Source organism: Fringilla coelebs (assembly GCF_963513975.1).
Source record: "Fringilla coelebs genome assembly, chromosome: 3".
NCBI classification, from domain to species: Eukaryota; Metazoa; Chordata; class Aves; order Passeriformes; family Fringillidae; genus Fringilla; species Fringilla coelebs.
Genome location: NC_140030.1, coordinates 70,464,595 through 70,485,289, shown reverse-complemented (window position 1 = coordinate 70,485,289; position 20,695 = coordinate 70,464,595). Strand labels below are relative to the sequence as shown.

Below are 20,695 nucleotides of genomic sequence, written 5' to 3'. Positions count from 1 at the left end.
GACTGCCTAAGCACCCTAGCGGTAAGAGGACTTTCTCCCCCAAAACAACCAACTTACAGAGAATCACATTTTATGCAAGAAAAGCATCTCCTGCTTCTAAGGGCAGTGCTGAAAATGCTTCCATCTTGCTACAGTAAGTGTTCCTCACACAAGCTATTACAGTTTGCTTTGGGCTTTTTTGCCATATCCAGTATAAGCTTCATTCTTTTATCCTTTGTCCCTCGGTGAAACCACCACAATTTCAAATGAAAAGCCAATAAACTTGCTGGCAGATTACATTTTACTCACGAGATGATTATGCCATTTCCACACATCTGAAATGGACAGCAGGCTACTACTTCCTGCAACAACTAACTTCCCTGCACCATAATCAAAACGGAATGAAAACACATCAGCAATGTTAGAAATAAGAGCTGGTTAGGTTGGAGACAGCTCTCTTTACCCTTTCCTTTACCTTTTTCAGCATGCTCTGGCTCTGGTTGATTACTACTACTGGAGCTGACGCTGGCATCAAAACCTGTTGGAGAAATATTTCCCTCAGACTGGAGGTCTTGCAGCTCCCCTGCCACACTGTCCACCTCTATTGTGCTATCCGTTTCACTTTTGATGCTTCGTATCTCTTCTTGATTTGGTGGCAGCGTCTCAGAGACAGTGACACTGGACTGATGTCTGCTGGACTCCGTCACAGTTACAGAGGAAGGCGACTCAGGAGTTGTCGGAGGCGTATTTAGCACTGAATTGCTGCCGCTGCTTGGAAATTCAACCTTCTTCTCACCCACTTCAGTCGGTTTTTCCTCAACAGGTTTAACATCCACACTTGCTGGCAAAGATTTTTCAAGTTCACAGTTAGGCAAAGAAATGCCTTCTTCTGCAAGAGTCTGAAGCTGCCCCTCTGCCACAGCATCCTCAGGAGCAGTGTGTGGAGGAGAAGCAGCAGCCTCAGTATCAGAGTCTGAGAACAGCTCCTTCAGCGTTTTCTTTGGCCACTGGCCTTGGATACTTGACCACACATCTTTTCGATCCTTTGCTCTGGTGTTCTGAAGTCTTTCATCAGAGTTATTTAGAAGCTTTATTCTTTTCTCTCCCACTTCAGAAAATCCAGAGTAGAAAGTACTTGTCCGTAAAGATTTCCTTTTCTCCTCCAGTCCGTTGTACTTTTTCGTTGGAGTGATTTTCAGTTTAGATTTGTCTTCCTCATCTTCATCCGAGGAGCTGTTACTGCTGTTTTCTAAACTAAGGGAGTCTTTGTTTTTGGACTTCTCATCCTTTCTATTAGGTGACATGGTCTTTAAGGACTCCTCTGCAACACAGTGTCTTCGTTTACCACGCTTCACTTGTGGTTTTGCTGTTTTGTCCACGATCTCCTTCTTTCCATCCTTTCTCTTCTTTGTGGCTTCATCTTCTCCATCAGAATCACTATCTTCAGATAACTCTTCCATCTCTTTCCGCAATCTTTCAGGAGACTTGGATACAGACTTGGGCACCACTGCATCTGTAAGAGCTTTAGTTTCTTCTGGGAGGGATGAACCGCTCTGTTCTTTTAGACGGAGTTCATTTTTATCTTGGCCGACAGCTTCAGGCTGAGATTCCTCTTTGCCATCAGCATGAACATTCAGGGCACTTTGGTCATCTTCTTGCTCACTATCATCTGAACTTTCAGAAGCTAATTAAAAATAAATCCAAACAAAACAAAAACAAAACAAGAAAGGTTTGTCTTGATTCTGATTACAAAGAATTACTGAAAAACAAAAAACAAAAAAAACACAACTAAAGGAAACTGTACAGATATGAAGACGTGCTACAGGGATCTCTAGCAGTCTCTCTCTTAAATGGTACTTCCTGAAGAGTTTAAAAACTCATGGTATAATGGCTAGATTAGAAACAAGGAAGATTCTCTGTTATACAGTTCATCTCCAGGAATTTCTGAACAGGTAGACAAAGCATAGAGTGCATAAATACATACGATACCAACTTCTGCACCCAAACCAGTAACTGAAGATGCCCTTACAGAGTTCTTATGGGTGACAAATACTACCGTTATCTGCCTTTTTTCCAAAGCTCATAACAGACATCATTTTCCCTGGAAAATCCAGAGTGTAAAGGACATAACACCAGACACATTGGATACTGTCTACACAAACCAACCAACCAATTTGATGATCAGCCTGGAAAAAAGGAAGTGAAAGCAATAAAGAAAAGCACATAGGGAAAGAAATGGACAAGAAGAATGTAGGACAACTGCAAGAAAATTCAGGGTCAGCAACAAAGAAACTCAGAGAAGAACGAAGATATATAATCCCAAAGGAATGAACAACAATCTCATCCAGTGCAAAAAGATACGGATTCAAGGAGAAACACAGGAATTGGCTCAAATATATATATATATGCAACTCCTTGATTTGTAAAGTTAATTACAGATTAATTATCACACTAATAATAGTGTCATCACTAACTGGGTTTTGTTTCTCATTTCCTAAGGAAATGAAGCATTACAGATTATGTTGATTGTTATTCTACCTACAGTTTTGGAATCCAGTGGCCAGTGTCATCCAAGTTCAAATAAGTTGGAATGATTATTAAATTCACACAGCTTCCACAGAAGTTTGCGGCAAACTACCTATACCATACATAATTTCCTTCTCTGGAAGCGTGCTCTAAACTAAGAATGAAGAGAAGCAAGTAGGTATTAAAATGCTGCTGTAAATGAGTGGGCAGGGGAACACAGTGCTAGCAACAGACATGCAGATATGAGTAATGGGTCCTATAGCTTAGGTAAATCAAAAATTAAAAATTTAGAAATTAGATAGGAAGCAAAAAGCTCTATATCAAACAAAAAAAAGGACAGCAACACAAAATGTAATGACCGTTAACACACTGAATTCACAGAAACTGCCAACACTGCTTTTGTCCAAGGGCTATTTCTGTTCTGAAGATGATGTTATAATTAGCCATACAGACTCAAGCATTTAGTTGCATCAGTTATTCTAGGTTGTCGTTTACTCCTGTTTAAAGGCCATTTACAGAATTAGAAAAAGCTTTTAAGTACAATACCTTGTAGCCCATTAATGACAGAAGTAATTTCTATTGATTTAACTGGAGCTTGTTCAGTATTTTTGGCTTCAGTGCTGTCAAGTTTGGACCCAGTCTCTGGTGATGTGCTGGTGTGAAAGGGGGGTTTTGACAAACGTCGCAATTTGCAAGGTTTAGGAGAATACTTCTCTTCCTTCTCTCTGTCAGTTTTATTCTAGGTGAAAAAAAGATACAAAAACTCTTCTCACATCTTATAATGGATTACAATGCACACATCTTATAATGGATTACAATGAAACAATGCCTACAGTTATCTTAAACATTTCGTCTGTAGAGGAAAGCTCTCCTCTTTGTTTCAAGGACTACAAACACCTTCCTACACTTCATGCCAACTTTCTACTGAAGACAGGGATGGCTTTGTCAACACTAAAACCAATGGGAAAACAAACACAACCACTGCTTGAGTAGAAATGGCACTGTAGCATGCTAGGCTCAGCAGTGGCAAAAGGAAAAGCTTCCTTGCAGCCCACTGTCCAAGAAATATGTCATCATCTAAGCTTAAATATCAGATGTGAAAGAATTAATTTTGAAAAAAATCTTGGCAATAAAATTATAGAGTCCCATGCACATGGACTAGTCCACAGATTTGCACTGCAGAATCAGAGATCTCAAATTTCACCCCTCTCAAGCTGGCTCCCAACACTGACAATAATCTGTATCTTCCTCATTTATTTCTGTACATTTAAAAGGAGAAATGCCAAACTCATGATGAAAAAGTATCCATGTTTAAAGGCTATGAAGTTGCTTTCCTTGATAAGCATTTGTAAGCCAATCAAAAGGTCAGGAAGGGAGGCAAGGATTACTTAACTATGTATCAAACTAACACATGGAGCAATGAGAGAGAAAAGGGAGAAAAACTACCTTTATTTTCTTTCGATGCTTAATTTTTGGTACATTTTTGTCAGCCGGTCTCACTATCTTGTCTGCCTTTATCCACTCATCGTACCTAAAGAGAAAAAGAAATCATACACGTTTATCATTTTAAGCAGATAATCACATCACAGTAGAAATTTAACTAAGAAAAAAGAGAATTAGCAGCCATATAAAAACAGAACTGGAATCTGAATCAAGTAATTTGTGGAATTCTCAAGTCTGTGAAGTTTCAGCTAAGGTTCAGAGGATTAGCGTCTTTTCCCACTGAGGGGTAAATGCAATACCTATTTTCCAGTCTGCACAGAACAGTAGAAATCCATGCTTGCAAGTAAAAAAACTACCTGAATGAGAAATCGTACAGCCCTCTAAAAGGTATACTTCCTATTTATACACTGTAAAACCTTAACAATAAAATAACAATACAATAAATCCTTTCAACTACATAAAATGTGAGCAGTTAATAAAAATAAACTCTTTTGATCCTGAGTGACTGCAGAGAGTTATCTAGAGTGAGTAACCCTTTGGAGTCACCAGCTTTGAGTCACTGACTTCACAGGGACAATTTTCAGTTCCCTTTTTGTTCAAGGTTTCCACTTAGTAATAGAGTGATACTAAATAAAAATATACTAAATAACACCAAGATATAAACAACAGGCATCTTGTTATTCAAGACTGGACCTGTTAAGTACAAATCCAAGACCAAAGTACATTCTTAGTAAGAATATACTGTAACTATGGTACTGTGCTTGACAGATTGTGTATTTCTGAAAAAGTCAAGGGTCATTTAAATCAATTTTTTTCCTCCTAATAACAATAAGCTGTTTTACTACTTAAACTGTAAATTCAAGAACCACATACATAAGAAACAGTTCAGTTAAAAATTAGTTGGTATTAACTTTAACCTGAATGTACATACAAACAAATTCTGATCCTCCTAGGTAAACATAAAAAAATAGAGAGGAAAAAATCAACTTTAAAAACCCCAAACTTAAAAAACTAAAAAAAACTCATACAAGATGGAGTTGAGCACAGTCACCATGCTGGCTTTCCAGCTGGGCTTACTTGATCATAATTTTGATATATGACTACTGACATAGTCCTAATTCAGCTTCTTTGCAACCACTGTCAATTATATTCACAATATTGACATGAATTAAAAATATTTAGGGAAAAAATGCAAGTTTCCAACTTGCTTTCCTACATATTATACGTTTTGATCTACACAAGGGATTTCAGAAGCTAAATACTGTATTCTACTAACTTAAATGTCACATCATAATACAGCGAAAAATGAAATAGCAGCAGTCTGAAAAACATCTTTCCAAAACAATTTTTACTGCTTTTTCACCTCCATGTGACAACAAAAACTACAAAACCTCAGAGCAGACCATGCAGACTACGATAGACCAAGACTGCCTACACTGCTGCAGACACCACTGTCATTGCACTATTACACTGTCATTACCAGGTGAAATGTCAGTAAACAGGTTTAAAACTGAAATACAATTCTACAGAGTACTTGCTCATATGGAAAAATCCCATATTCTGTGAGACTGTGGGAAACTTTTTGTGAAGCACTCTTTCTTCAAGATGAAGACATGTTTTGCACAAGGAATACCATGAAGTGCCTGCCAAATGGACTTTGTGACCCAGAGAAACGCAGGAGAATTTTATTAGATCTAAATAAATGCAGGAAAACAGCACTAGGACCTGACAAACACATGGTGAAAAGTGGGGATTCTGACAGTGTCCTTTCTGCCTCAACCACATTGCTAGAATACCAAATTTGTATTCACTCATTCTTATGCATCTCCAATACGAAATCAATCTTCCTCCTATGCAAAGTCTGTGCACAGCCCACACTGTCTGAGATTCACAGCAACTGCAGTGCCTGTTGGGGCAAGAGCTGACAGACATGGGGGCACACTGAACCAAAGCAGAGAAGTGCAGAATATGAAGAGAACACCTCTCCATACCACAGAGTCCTAAACATCATGGACTAGAAAGGGTGGTCATGCAAGCCCTCATCTCAAGGAGCACAAGTTGGAACACTAATGTGTGACAGTCACAGCTGCTGGCCAGAGCGTATCCTGCTTTACTCCTGACTGCACCCAAAACCGCACGCAGACCCAGCGAGGAGGACACAGAAATCTCCCATTTTCTCCAGGGAATCAGCTGCCCCACACTTCACACCTTTGCATCACACAGTTCCCTTCACTATTCACATATCAAATACATATGGTTTGCCTAAACCTGGGACAACTGGACCCCAGGCTCAAACAGATCCTGCAAAAAAGATATATTCCAAATCACAGCTGACAAGCTGACCCTAAATTACATTCTCCTCCCCTGCAAGACGGAGAAGCACCCTGAAAGCTGCATCTAAAATGGGGTGTGTGACTCAGACTAGAGCCTCTTTCTAGAATTGCACCTGCTAACATATGAACGCTTACTTCATCACTAATCTTACTTTGGACAGTCTGTTCACAAAACAAAATTAACCCAAAAATATTATCAAAAAAGTTCTTCAGCTCTCATTACAAGAAGCATGTACTTTCAGAGGACCTGGGTTGTTTTACTGCAGTGCTCTCTTTCACATGTACTAGCTTCGCCACCCTAAAGTGAGCAGGTAAGAGTGGGGAGGAAGGAGATAATATGGAGAGCTGCTCCTAAAAGAGGTGACACAGATGTCTTTGAAAATCAAGATGGGGGGTTTAATGAGGAATTATTATTTACTTATTTTTTTAAAAACAGGTTTCACATGAAATCCTGGAATGCTTTCATAAAGAAAATCCCCTTGCCTTACCAAAATGAAGACAAGGAAAAGCACCTTGCATCAGAGTATGTACTGATACTATTACACTCACAGGCACTACTTGCAAGATAAAATGCACCACAACATACTCTCAGAGGCTGCACAGTCGATCTTCCACAAAAGTACTAGAGGAGAAACAAGGAAGATAGCACACTTGTCCAGACTAGATTTATACTAGCAAAGGTAGCACTTTTCTCAGAAGCACAAGTAACCTCAAGGAGATAGCAAGTCTTGGCAAATTCACTGAAAAGGTCCAGTATACTATCTGTAGCTGCTAAAAAGGGAGGTTTTTGGTTTTTTTTTTTCTGTGATCAAAGAAAGGAGAAAAACTAGTCTGATACTCAAATACTGGAATATTAGATGGCGATTCTAACTTGCCTAATTTCTTTTTTTTGTTTTTTTTTTTTTATTTTATTTGTTTGTTTTTTTTAATAATCCCTTCCTTGCCCCCCAATGACATACATTACTCTCCAGGACCAGAAATTTTGCTGCACATTTCATTTCAGTGGTTGACTGCAAAGTATAAAATTTGTATATGAAATAATCTTTCAACAAACTTAGACAGAAATCAGTATTTTCACATGCAGATTTCTGAAGGAAAGGAGTGTTGAAAATAGTAAGTCTCAGCTTGAAACATTTGAAACATTCAAGAATAACTTGTCTTGTGATGTTGTACCATAATGACACACATTTTCATCAATCTAAATGTTTTTTAAATATGCACCCACTAATTACTGGGAATATAGTGCAGAAGAAAGTCACCTCAAACACGTAATGAACTGTTCTTTAACTGGGAGCTGAAGATTAAAATTACAACAGAAGGAACTGGCACCATAGGCCCCAAAGAAGTTTTAGTTACATATAAAGCAAATATGTGTGAATTACATGTAATTCAGAACATCACTGGTCTGTCAGAAGAAGTTTCTCTGTATTTCTCTGCTTTTTCTGGTAATATGTGGTAACATAAACAGGTCCCTCTAACAGGGTAGAGATTTCTACCATTCCCTCTGACTACAAGTCAGGCTCCACTGAACACTACCATTCAGAGACCTTTATCAGACACACACATCACCTGAATCTCAGAAGGTAATACAAGATCCTTTAGCACAATGCTGTACAGCTTCTGCACTTTCTATTTATTCTTTAAAACAAACAAAAAAAAAAGAGTTCCACAGTTCTTAATATCACTGTTCCGGAGCATTTAAAAAAAAAAAACCCAACTAATGAGGATGAGTATTAAGTTTACCCAACATCATTCCAAGTACCCTAAGGAATGTGTTTGTGCCCACACAAACAGTTATTCTGAATTCCAGACTGATACTGAAATTACCATGTGACAAGAACCATTAGTAGCTATTTAGGATTTCTACTTCAACTCACGAGTTTAAAGAACAGGCCATTAAATGGCACACCTGACCAAATGGGGAAACAGGAAAGTCAACTTTAAGGAACAGAAGAATGATAGAATTAAAAAAACCCTGGATGATTAGCAAATTCTAGTTCAGTACATCCCCTGTACTGTACACACAGTACTTGTCCCTGCTAAGTAATCTACAATGAATAAGGAGAGGAGGGAATTGCTTCCTACCCAGCTAAGGCAGTTGCTTTTCCAGGTTGTCACTGACTGAAAGCCAAATCAAGCTGTTACAGCCTACAAGACTAGTCTTCACAATACTAAACTGTCAAAGTGTTTGGATGCTGGCTAAAACGGAGGCTTACACACTCTTATCTGTCAAATCCATAAACTTAAGTAATTTTACATGTATGAAAAAAAATTAGCCCCATTTAGCAGAGTCCATGCACAGTCCCACAGCTAAACCTCAATCACTGATGTATTTTTCAGTGAAGAATCCTACTCCCCCCCAAACCTTTCCAGAGGGCTCTTTTGAAACACCAGGTAAAAATATAAACTCAAGTCCTGCTGCCAGAAAGATCAAACAATCAACACTCCTTACTTCTCAAATGAGTTCAAGTTAACTAAAAATGCTTTTATTGTCAAACATAATGCCTCTGACATCAATCTGCAGATTTGCTTAAAATACAGCTTTAAAAATTTAGAATCTTGATTTCTCCTTTAAGAACTGGGGTGCTGGAATCTCCAAGGTGAAGAAGACTCACTTCTGACTTCTTATTTCTTCAGATTTGAAGCAGTACTGCTCAAGTAAAATTCTGATCATCTCACCTCACAGCATGGATAACAGCATGATATTTGCTCCAAAGAAAAACAACTTCTATGCTTACACGTGAATTCCAAAACAAGAGTTTAAAAGCAAGAAACCTCTTGGAATGGTACACACAGTAGTCTTCAGGGAGTAGGATGAAAATTTCAGCAAATTGCACTCCAAGAGAGTCTTCCTCAATAAGAACTGGACCAGAATGCAAGTCACACCCCAGCTCCCACCTTGAGCAGGCTGCATCTCCCCTCATCTCTTGACTTCACAGCCCACTAAGCTCACAGACGTTGCCTGAAGACAGTTTATGTCAGATGCTATTCCTGCAGATCGTGTAGAGCAAAATTCTACAGAAGATCAGTACCAAAACTGGCACGAGTGAGATTCCTCCTCAGCAGCGCCTGCAAATCACCGAGCCTTGATGCAAAGAGGTGAATTCAAGGCAGCAAGAGAAGCACTGCACTTCTCTGTTACCTTTGCTAGCAGATCTTGCTGGAACTGAATAAATGGTATTTGTCCTGCCCTCTTGGCCAGAGGCAGGATGACAGATGAACGTTACAAGAATCTCAGATTTCCCAGAACAGGAAAAATAAGAAAAAAGTACCTCAGACTTGTCTCAGACTTGTAGGAGTTTTTTACAGACAGTAATAAAGTTTAAAAGGTAATATTTAAGGACAATGAGCAATTTTGCGGAAACTGAGGAAAGGAGCAGACATGCAAAAGCTGCTGAAAAATTTTAGTTTTCTCCACTGTTTTCAAAGTTGCTTCAAGTTTTAAATAGCAAAAAAGAGGTCCAAAATAGCAACAGAAATACTTCAACTTATTTCTATTAATGCCAGACTAAAGACAAAAAACCCCATATGCTCCTCCTTCTATTAAAGAAAGCGTAAGAAGCCACTAGGCTAAGAAGAGTCTGGCTGGGAGAGGAGGTGGGGAAGGGAGGATAGATATAAGATCAGATGAAATGCAGTTACTTGCTGTGCACTTATTTGCCACTAAGAATCTTGTTTTCCAGTTAAATACCCTGTACACCAGCAACAGGGTGCTCTTGCTGTGCTTCACTGACAAGAGTGAGCTCCCTCAGCTAAATGCACTACTCAAATCAGAGAAAATCGGCTTAAGAGAGCCAGAGGAGGAACCTGAAGAGAGTGATGTGTCACTTGCATGGGAAGATCTAAAAGTAAGATGGGGAACAAATGAAGCCTTCTTTGGACAAGTCATTTTAAGATGATTTTTAAAGTAACTAAAGCCCTGCATTTATATAGTGATAAAAAAATCTAGGTTTTATACAGTACAATGACCTTCACAGAACACCAATACTGAAAGTTTAGGACTCCAGATGTCTATTAATTTAGTTTTTAAAATTCATAAGTGTATTTGAGAAGTAATTCAAGAAGTAATCACTAACTAAAACTCAAGTTACCTCACGTTCCATCCACAGTAGTGCACCAAGTAAAGGACTTCTCCACCTTCGATGTCAGAATCTTTAATACTAGCTTCATACATTTTTTGATTTTTCCCTCTTCCATACCGCACTTGGACTTTCATGCCTGGTGGATAGCATTCAAACTCTTCTTCCTCATTGTTATTGTTGTCTTCTTCCTCCTCCTCCTCTTCCTCCTCCTCTGCTTCTTCTTCATCTTCATCTTCTTCCTTATTCGTGTCATCTCTTGAAAGGTTTAAAAAATTGTAGAGTTAATATGAGATACTTCATAAGCTTTTCAGTTCCAAACCACATATATTGATAAATATTGTGGATGCATTAGAGAGTGGGAAACAGGAGGCTCCAAATATGTGAAACTGTACTACAGCTGAGTAATATCAGCAAAATAGGATATAGCAACACACACAAAATCCAGTGACTGTAAGGTGCAAAAGTGACTAAAGAAAAAAAATCCATCAAAATCTGTATGAGTAGAAGTTGTTCAAACTCATCTTTATGATTCTTGCATGCAGTCTCTTTGTTTAAATATAATTTTCCCACTTCAAAATTAATTCTTTTCAATATAGAAAAAAATTCCTAAATTCCCTTTTTTAACCTACAAGTTTTACAAATGCTTCTTGAAACCTGCTTCTCAAAAAAATCCTTGTTTTATTACAATACATAAACTCTATCTCAACAGCTTGAAATTACTGCGTCCATAACCAGATTTTGGACAAAAAAAATCCCAACACCTTATGTGACTGTATTAGCAAATTAAACAACCTGTGCTAATTTATGACCTTGTCACTCCTTGCCAATTACACCAAAAGTATTCTTAAATATGTCAAACTTGCATTTCATTACTATATAAATACACAGGCAGGTGTTCACTGCTTTCAGAAGTAAACAAATTTTGAACACATTTTTAGATATTTTGGACCAATTTTCAGAAGCAGTAAGAACCCACAAATCTTGCTAGTTTCATTCAATGGTAGCTTACAAGCTGCTCAGTTATCTGAAAATTATCTGCAATCATCTTAAAGAGGCAGAATAGATTAAAAAAGTTAATGGGGGAAAAATCTTCTAATCTTAATTAGACTTATGAAGCAGCATTATTGGCCCCTGTACCATTCTAATCACACACTCTGCAACACAGAACAGATTTAGTTGCTGACTAAATTCACAACAACTGCAGACTGCCAATAACCAAAAAACCTGATAGATGGAAGAGGTATGTTTGGATATTTGGATAAGAGAGAACGTAAGTACTGCTCCAAGTCTGATTCACACCAGTATTTTAGTTAAGCTTACAAACAGAGAAGTCTGTATTAATAATCTAAACCTTTCCATAACATTTTCAGTAGAAAATACTCAGATAAGCCAAACTACCTTCTCTCTGTGAAAGGATGCTCCTTTGCAGAAGTAAAACTGCAGTATTACTACCTAATTAGCTGGCAAAAGGTAATTCAGAACAATATGCTAAATTCAACTGTAGTATAACCACACTGACTGAATAAAATTACTTCAGAAATTAATGCTGTCATATACATATATATATATATGCAGAGACACACTAAATATACAAATACATATATGTATATACACACATGTGCATACACACTGAGACAAAGGCTAATAAAATCCATCTTTGTCTAGTACACCAAGTCCCAGAAGACATATCTATTCAGGTATATATGGCACGGACCATACAGTAGAATTCTAGAAGGCCAATATTTTAATTTTATTTTTTATGTATATATGTATGTATATGTATAAATATACACACACATACAAAGTCTCGGCCTTCCAGGAGATATATAGACAGATAGACAGATAGATACAGAACTATATACTTTCAGAGAACTACTTTGCTACTGAAGTTAAAACCACCAGAGTTAAAAATGCAACATGAACAAACAAGCTTTGAAAGCTCACTTGCGGCAAAAATTACTTCCCAAGGAAATCAGGAAAAAAGGTGCCCAAAGATTCAGATGAAAAATCCCTGAACAGAATTCCATAGCTAACAACAAAAAGCACCAACTAATAATTTAAATTATTTTAAGTTATACTCTCTGCTGCACTAAACAAGAACTCCTAGCCAATTTCAGTACAACAGGTATTACCATACAGAAGCTAAAAAAATGGGATCAGAAGCAGAGCCACCACTGCCCCAAGAACAAGAAGAGCTTTTGATTTTCCATTACTAAGTACACTTCAAAACTGCAGTGAACCAAATTCTGCCTTTTTACTTTTTTCTCTCCAAGATCTAGGGGCACAATCCTCGAATGCTGTCTGCAAAGTAAAGTATGCCTATGCTGGAGATTCAGGACTTTCCAGACACTGGCAATTATGGCGCCAGAGGCTTTTCAAAAGCTGAACAAATCTGGAGTCTCTCCCATCTTGGTGTCCCAACATATCCTACAAAGACTCCATGAAAATACCAGAAATTGGTACCTTCTGGAAGAGATGTGTGAAACCATCATCATAAGTAACTTGGATGGTCAAGGAGATGTGAACAGCAGGCTGAACATAGGTGGAGGGCACGTCAGAAGCAATAGCAAAATGGCAGCAGAGATGGCTGCAATTAAAAAGTGTTCTAAAGAGTGACTCGGTTAGCAATCCTAAGCTTGAGGTTTTAGGAAACCAAACAGAAGCAAAGAATGGTCATCATTTTGGAGCAGAAAAATCCAACACACTCATATAGCTCCTGCAACAAAAAAGCAACAAAAAAGCCACAACACAAAACCCATGAACACATACCAACAGTTGCAAGGAAGATATTGTCTTACAATGCCAAAAACATTTCACATCTGGCAGTGCAGACAAAGGAGAAACCATGACTGCAACAAAACTGAGGTTTCTAAGAGGAAATTGTGATTGTAGGCATCCAGTATGCACAGTCATAACTTCATTAGTCCATGTATGTATGCATGAGATCATTGGATTTTCTTCAATGCTCTTTAGTCAAAATCCCGTTTGGGGGAAGGGCATGGGGAAAAGGTTAAAAAAAAAAAAAGAGAGAAAAGAAAAAAGGAACAAACCTCTTGGCAGCAGACAGTAATTGTCAACTTAAAACCAGTACCAAGCAATATCTACCACAAAGCTGCAACAATTTGATCAACCCCAGCAGCAGCTGATGAAACAAGGCAGCAGCAGATGTGCATACACAGTGTACAGGAGACACAGCAACACAAGTGTAACTCTATTCCAGAATCCCAAGTATTACCAGAAAGCTTGTCAGAACTCAAACGCATTACAAATTACAACCACAGACTAAAAAGAATACCCTCACCCCATCTCACAAGGATTGGGAACATAAACATTCAGAAGCAAGAAATGAATGAATTAAAATGCAAAACTGTTCGTTAATAAAGTAAAACCATTAAAATGTTTAGAGCATACAAATATTGCTTATCATTAGTTTCAAAGGACAAGACAACATCCTCAAAAGGCTAAAACCACACACAGTAGGTCACTCTCAGTCAATATAAAGATTTAACACCAACAAGCCAATAATTAAGTGTATTAACAACCAGACGTAGTTAATAAATGAAACACTGCTGCTCTTACAGCACTCAAGAAAATGCAGCAAATATGCAAATCTCTTTCAGCCCACATTCTCTGGCACTAAACAGGAGCTGTTACAAAGCCCAGGTGAAACCTATGAGACAGAGTGTGATTTGGAACATTATATCTGCCTCCTAGAATTCCTGTTTTGCAGCAAACCTAACCTTACTCCAGTACACTTCCCCTGATGCACCAAACTGGTACACACAGCAGGTGAGATGGCACATGCAAGATTATTTTTTCAGGGGTTATTCTAAAATTTGAGGAAGCAAGATTATTTAAATTATTTGCTTAATTAAGTCATTACAGTTAATTGAATCACTAGCAGAAATAAACTTAAGTATAATTGACTCTTCAAGTTTAGGAATTAGCTTCTATTTCTGTTTCCTGCTTATTTTTTTCCCTTTTCTCATCCTAGAGCATAATTTAACCTCTACTTCTCATAATACAGAGCTGAAAGATGTTCAGTTTCTTTTCAAATTGCCAATCACAGATGTGATAGTCACTTAAGGTGACCTTAAGTTTTAAGGCAGAGAGGCAATTGAGACCTTTACTCATGCCATGATAAGGGAATCTCATCTTTAATTACACAAAATAACACATCTCCAAAAATCACCAGTATTTGTCTTCCCTCTTGTTCTAGTTTTGGGTGGGATAGAGATTATTTCTCCTTGGTAGCACAGTGCTCTGTTTTGGATGCACCAGGGTTGGAGGAGTGAGCCAGTGGTTGCATAGTACACGACTGCCATTTGGGTTGAACCACAGCACCTCTGAAGTTACAAAGAAAATCTGAAAATAAAAGCCCCAGGGACTTCTGTCTGCACACAGAAAGTTGGAATAAATGCACTTGGGGTCCCTTGTCCCAAGGCAAGGGGAAGGCACTGCTTTGATCTGCTTGAGTGCAGTACACTACACTTCAATCATGCAAGCACGTTGGCTGTGATCAGCGTGTTCCTCTGTGGCCAGACAGGTGACAGGACCTCATTTTATCACTTCTCATCATTCAGCCACGTGTTGAAACATTCCTCAAAAGGATAAAAAGTGGTTCCAAAGTCTGACTGAAGAGTACAGCCCTTCCTGTTTTTACAGCACTGGTTCACATTCACCTTGGAAGCATCCAGGATCTGATGAGTGTTTAAAGACTCTCCCACACATGTAAGCCTTGGTGACAACCACCACGGTTAATAACCTGCACAGTGACCATTTGCTATGTAAAATATGATGGCAGAACCACTTTTCCCAAATCAGATGTCTCCCTTCCATTCAATACAAAGAGCCGGTGCATTTACACTGCCACTCTACACTTCATTATTGTGTCATCTGCAGCTTAGTGCTGTATCAAAAGCAATCATTACATGTATGTATGTATCAGTCTGGATTCTATATTAAGAAAAAACAATCAATTCGACTGTTTCTGAAAACATGATTACGCAATGAACTTCTTTCCTCATACAAAGCCAGCTGAAATACATAAATAGAACACACATCACAAATAAGAGCACTGAAATATATTCCTATAAATAAAACTACTAAGTATGTTTCTCATAAGCATTTGCCATTAGCATACATACCAACAATTTAAAATTCTGAGCATACGTTTACACCACACAAGCATTGAACATGGCACATTGTTCCCCATTTTCTCAAGTTAATCAATTCCACATAAACTTGAATCAAACTGGAGAAAGTTATCTCAAGATATAGTTCTCAACTCTTCAGAAGCTAAGAGATGTGCCTTTTATATCAAACATTCTACACTCCAAAAGATTCTAACCTTCTTGCTACCGTTTCAGATCCACCACCACAATGATGTGTCATTTCAAGAGATAAGGAACTGAAGAAAACTTTGCCTCTAACAATGCCTTTCTCCTGTATGTGAAATGGAGCTTCTGACTATTATATAAGCCCACTGTAAACTGCTTTCAGAAAATCCCTAACTGATGTTATCAGAAAATTTAACTCTTGTACAAAAAGTTTCAGCAGCAGCACAGGCATAGCAAGTAGTCCTCTTACTCCAAAGGGGCAACACCCCTTAGTAAAGTCCTTCACATGAAACAATGCCCATCTTGACTTAGTTTTCAATTACTGCTTTTATTATTCCTTGTCCCCTCCTACTGCTTACAGGAGGGGAAATGTTACTACTGCATGAAAGTGCATGTAACAGCTTTAAGATGATGATATTTCCCTTGCATGTGAATGAATGAATAGTCTTGAACAGAATTAAACCAAAGACTAAATGTTTAGCATTTTCACCTTATGACATTGTCAAGATATGACAGTTCCAGCTACCAGAAAACCATACCATAAAGACCTAAACCATCAGTATCAGACAACCAGGAGTGTTTGGGTTTCCTAAATTCCTTAAGGATATTTGTTTGTGTATTCCTTGGAAAAAAATAAAAAAAATTAAACCATTTCCAAGAACAAGAAACAAATCAATTCAAGAAGTTTCCTAAGGCCAAAGAAGGACTTGTGAAAATGAGTCTGATGAACAAGAACAAGGTAAGATCCAGCGACGGCAGCCCTTCCTGGTGTTAAGGCAGCACCTCAGCCACAAGAAAGAAAACACAAGAACAAAACCTCTTGCTATATCTATGTACTGGAATTGGGATGCTTAAAAGAATTTGGCCCGGGCACCTCAAAAATCCTAATACTACACATATATAAGTCTGCTGCCAATTTTTGTTGAGAAGCAAAAATTACCCAGATTCTCAGCATTTAAATTTTCATTTCAGTATTAAGTTCTTGATAGTGGTCTGTTCCAGGTGCCTTAGAGCAAAGTGTTAAAACCAAAACAAAACACAAAACCAACAAAAAAAAAATTCTCAATAAAAACTCCAAAACCAACATAGAAACTTGGAGTTGAATTAACTATCTGGGGGGAAAAATCTTACTAATATTGGTTACATAGCAATTAACCTACACTTCTGTTTCCAGACTGCACCTACTATGAAATTTTAAAAGATTTTCAATTTATTAGTCTGTACTAAAAAATTCACACCTTCTAAAATCCCCACCGGGCTCCTGGCCCCAATCTCCTTGGAACATATTCAATTGTCTACACTGTTCATTCTGTAGAAAAACAGTTCCGTTCCAAATTTGTTGACTTTGACTCAAGTGTTCAACAAGTTAAAACAGCTGATATTATTGGATGCTACAAAGGAAACAGCACCAACCATGCAATGCTACATTTGAAGATCATGACTTCCACAGCAAGAAGTTTGTAGGAACTTCTGAAGAAGAAGGATTTTGAACTTTCCTCTTTATTCACTGGCCAAGTATAACTACTTTTTTGGATGTTATGGAAAAGGATGATTTACAAAGTCAGCTTTGTAAAGGACCCTCTGGGACAGACACATTACTGGCTTTTTTTAAAAACTTGTTTTAATGATCACAAGTTGTACAACCTGTATCGAGCACAGGTATCTCCCACTAGTCACAGGAAAAAAAAAAAAAAAAAACAAAGGAAAAAAGCAAACAAGAGAAGCATGTACAGAATAAAGGGCAAGGTACCCTTTGAATCTCTACTCTCCGTGCTCACAGATACCCAAGCAGAGAAGAAACTGGCACTCTGGGGAAGAAAGTAAGAGAAAGTTGAGCCTTTCTTCCTCTTCATCATATTGTTAAAGTCTGTGTAGATGGAGCCGTACAATTCAAGTGGTAGCAATCTCAAAAGTTTGAGACGCATGTGATTGCACAGAGAAACAAAACAACGACCCCAGCTTCCAGCAGTATTTCCTGAGATTTGGAAGTTGGGAATTACACCCAGTCCTCCCATAAGAAAGTCAGCAAGAAGAAAGCCAAAAGTTTTTCTATCCTCATGGCTCCTTGTGTCTATAGACAAATAAGCTACATGAAGATGTCCAAAGTCCTACAGATATAAACACAAATAGAAAACTCTAGAAGTTTGCCAAATATGACATTAGATTTAATTTGTTTAGCTGTTTTGTTAGGACTGTGAAGGACAAATGGTCCATAACTTAAAAAAAATTCTAGGAAGACATTTTAAATACACCAAATAAAATTTCAGTCTGCATTTCACAATGATCTTGATTACATTTCAGGTATTAGTGTGTGTGATTAGTTTTCTACCTAAAAAATGCCTGTTTTCATTTTGCATTTCAGTACAACAAAGAACTCCAACCACAGCATTTCCACCTTTGTATAAGTTCTGCCACTTCTAATCCATGTAGTTGGGTATAGGGAAGTACAACACCTAATACAATGCCCCATAAAGTCTTTATGGCATAAAAGCTAAAAACATTGTCTAGCACTTAGGATGACAGTGACATTTTTGAAAGCTCTTTAAAGCTGACTCAAGTGCATTTTGTACTCCTTACCAATCTGAGTGGGTAGAAGGGAAAAATAGTCATGCTAACAGGGCTACTACAGAAACACTGCTTATAAATACTTACAATTACCTGCTATAAGTGTTCAATTTTTGCAATTGAAATTATCCCTTGATACACAGCATACCTTCCAGCAATGACCACATCACCACCTACACGTCTTTTTAGAGTTATGCTTTCTATTCTAAGCAACTCGTTACAATCTTCCATAAGTCATAACAGCAAAAATACTAGTTGGAAGAGTTTTCCACTGCAATGAGTAAGGAGGAACAGAGGGAAAAGAATTCACTCAACTGCTATCAGGTGAATTGGGAAAAGTTAAAAGGAAATTCTCTACAGATTTTTGTTGTTTTCATAAATAAAATAATAGGAACACTAATAACATTTTTTGATGTAATAAATAATGCAAATTGACATGAATTTGGATTAAAAACACCCCAACTTAAAAAAATAAAAATAAAGGATTACTGAAAAGCAAATGCAGCTTCTAACTTTTCATGTACCATTTACTGCTGCAGCATGGTAAGCGTGAAGCCACCATACTTTTGACGTATATGAATAAATAAAAAGTAATGTCACAAACATACATACAAATACAGAATTTAGAGAACTTTAAAAACTGCTATTCTCTGAGCATTTCAAAGTTTTCCATCTATTTAGTTCCATATTTTGAAAGCAGCATTGTAAAATCAGTCTTTAATAATTCTGAAAATCTTGCAAACCTGTTAAAGTACAACCCATCTAGTTCACATTAAAAATAGCAAATGCAACAAAGTCCAGCAATTAGTATTTCAAAAAAGAAAAGTTTACATAGGATCCAAACAAAATCACATCCATAAAGAAAAGGCTCTTCAACTGAATTCAGGTAAACTTGTTTTTTCTGTATTCTGCATTTCTGAGTTACAGAAATTGCCAATGAAATCTCACTGAAAATATTCAGGAGGACAATTCTTTTTACAAAAGGATCATTCCAGAATCCATGAAAAAAATCACAATCTAAAATAAAATAAAATAGCTACTACCAATGAATCAGAAATCAATATACTAAACCATGACATTTAGGCCACAACTTTTAATGGGCCAGAAGAATCATTAAGAGCTAATGATATTTAGATAGAAGAACAAAATAAGACAGCTGATCTACTAATCAACAAAATTGCTGGAATGAACAAAGGAATTACTGGTCAGGCAACAGATGGTATTAACTACAAAAAAAACCCAACAAAACCCAACACATCCCTGATATACAGACTGCTGTGAAAGTGTAAGGAGGTGTCATTATCTGCTTTCCCTCTTGTAACAGCTTCTCCCTTAAGCATCTGTTACTGGGTTTTATTGGAGACAAATACTGTATTAAAAGAGATCTATCTGACCTCTAAGGGGAATTGTTGAGTTCTTAACACTAGGAATCTTACTGTATGAGAGTTTTAACTGTAAGAATAAAAATTGTTAACACACTGGGGATTAATGAGGACTATATTCTGGCTGGGTTTTTTTTTTGTGTGGCTGCTGAAAAACACTTGGGAGATTTTCCTGCACTGAAACAGGAAAACCTGCCCATTCCATGAACCAAATGATTCACACACACTCACTGATTAGATGGCCCTGAGCATCCCTATTATTTCCATCTCCTACTTTCAAAACACCTGTCTGAAGGTCTGCACGAGAGACTCCTGCCAGTACCAGGCCTATTCAACAGCAAGGCTGTTAACTGAGCAATGCAAGGTACTTCCATCTTTTCCCATGTTATACACCCCTGTCCAAAAACAAAAGCTTGTGGCAAACCACAAGTTTGCCTTATACTTGTGCCAAAATGAAAATACTCCTGGCAATGACTGCAATATTTTTGTATTAAATCAAATAGAGACCTATGCTTTGTACATTCTGTTCTCACTCAGCTTACATTTAGGCCTGGAACCTATAAAACTTCAGGTGCCTTTTCCTTTAAAAATAGATCAGTGAACTTCAATGGCCTAACCACTACAAAGTTATGAACACATCGATCTCTGGAAGATACAAGCCTAATTAACAGCGCCATGTCTGATTTGAAGTTCAAATTACAAGAGTCAAATTCAAAAAACACCTATGTCTCATCTGATTAGAAACAGCATAACTTACCCTGATTTTTCTTTTTCTTCAGCATCTGCATTTACTGTAGGATTTTCCATTTCTTTGATCTTCTCCTCCTCTTTATCCTCCAATTTGATTTCATCTTCACTTTTGATTACATTTAAGTCCTTTTCTTGATCAGTCTGAGTAAACACAGAATCTGACAAATTTTTTTTGTTTCCCTAGGACAACAAAACCTTTAGTTAACTCACAAGGTGAAAACAAAGGATTTAAGAAAAGACAGACAAAACACACCGAAGTCATAAAAGCAAAACAATGCCACAGTGTGGGGCTTGTC

General features: G+C 37.5%; 1 protein-coding gene across 2 annotated transcripts in view; it reads right to left on the bottom strand.

The window, feature by feature from the left end:
• The window catches only part of ARID4B (AT-rich interaction domain 4B), an 86,897-nt gene that overhangs the window by 8,318 nt on the left and 57,884 nt on the right, over positions 1-20,695 (bottom strand). Inside the window, exons 16-20 of one of the 2 annotated variants that reach the window (XM_084202085.1) lie at positions 20,407-20,579; positions 10,373-10,618; positions 3,952-4,036; positions 3,052-3,244; positions 455-1,663 (exon numbers count right to left, since the gene is read on the bottom strand). In XM_084202085.1, the coding sequence (XP_084058211.1) occupies positions 455-1,663; positions 3,052-3,244; positions 3,952-4,036; positions 10,373-10,618; positions 20,407-20,579 (1,906 nt within the window). The remainder of the gene's footprint in view (positions 1-454; positions 1,664-3,051; positions 3,245-3,951; positions 4,037-10,372; positions 10,619-20,406; positions 20,580-20,695) is intronic. The other variant, XM_084202086.1, reaches the window with a different exon arrangement.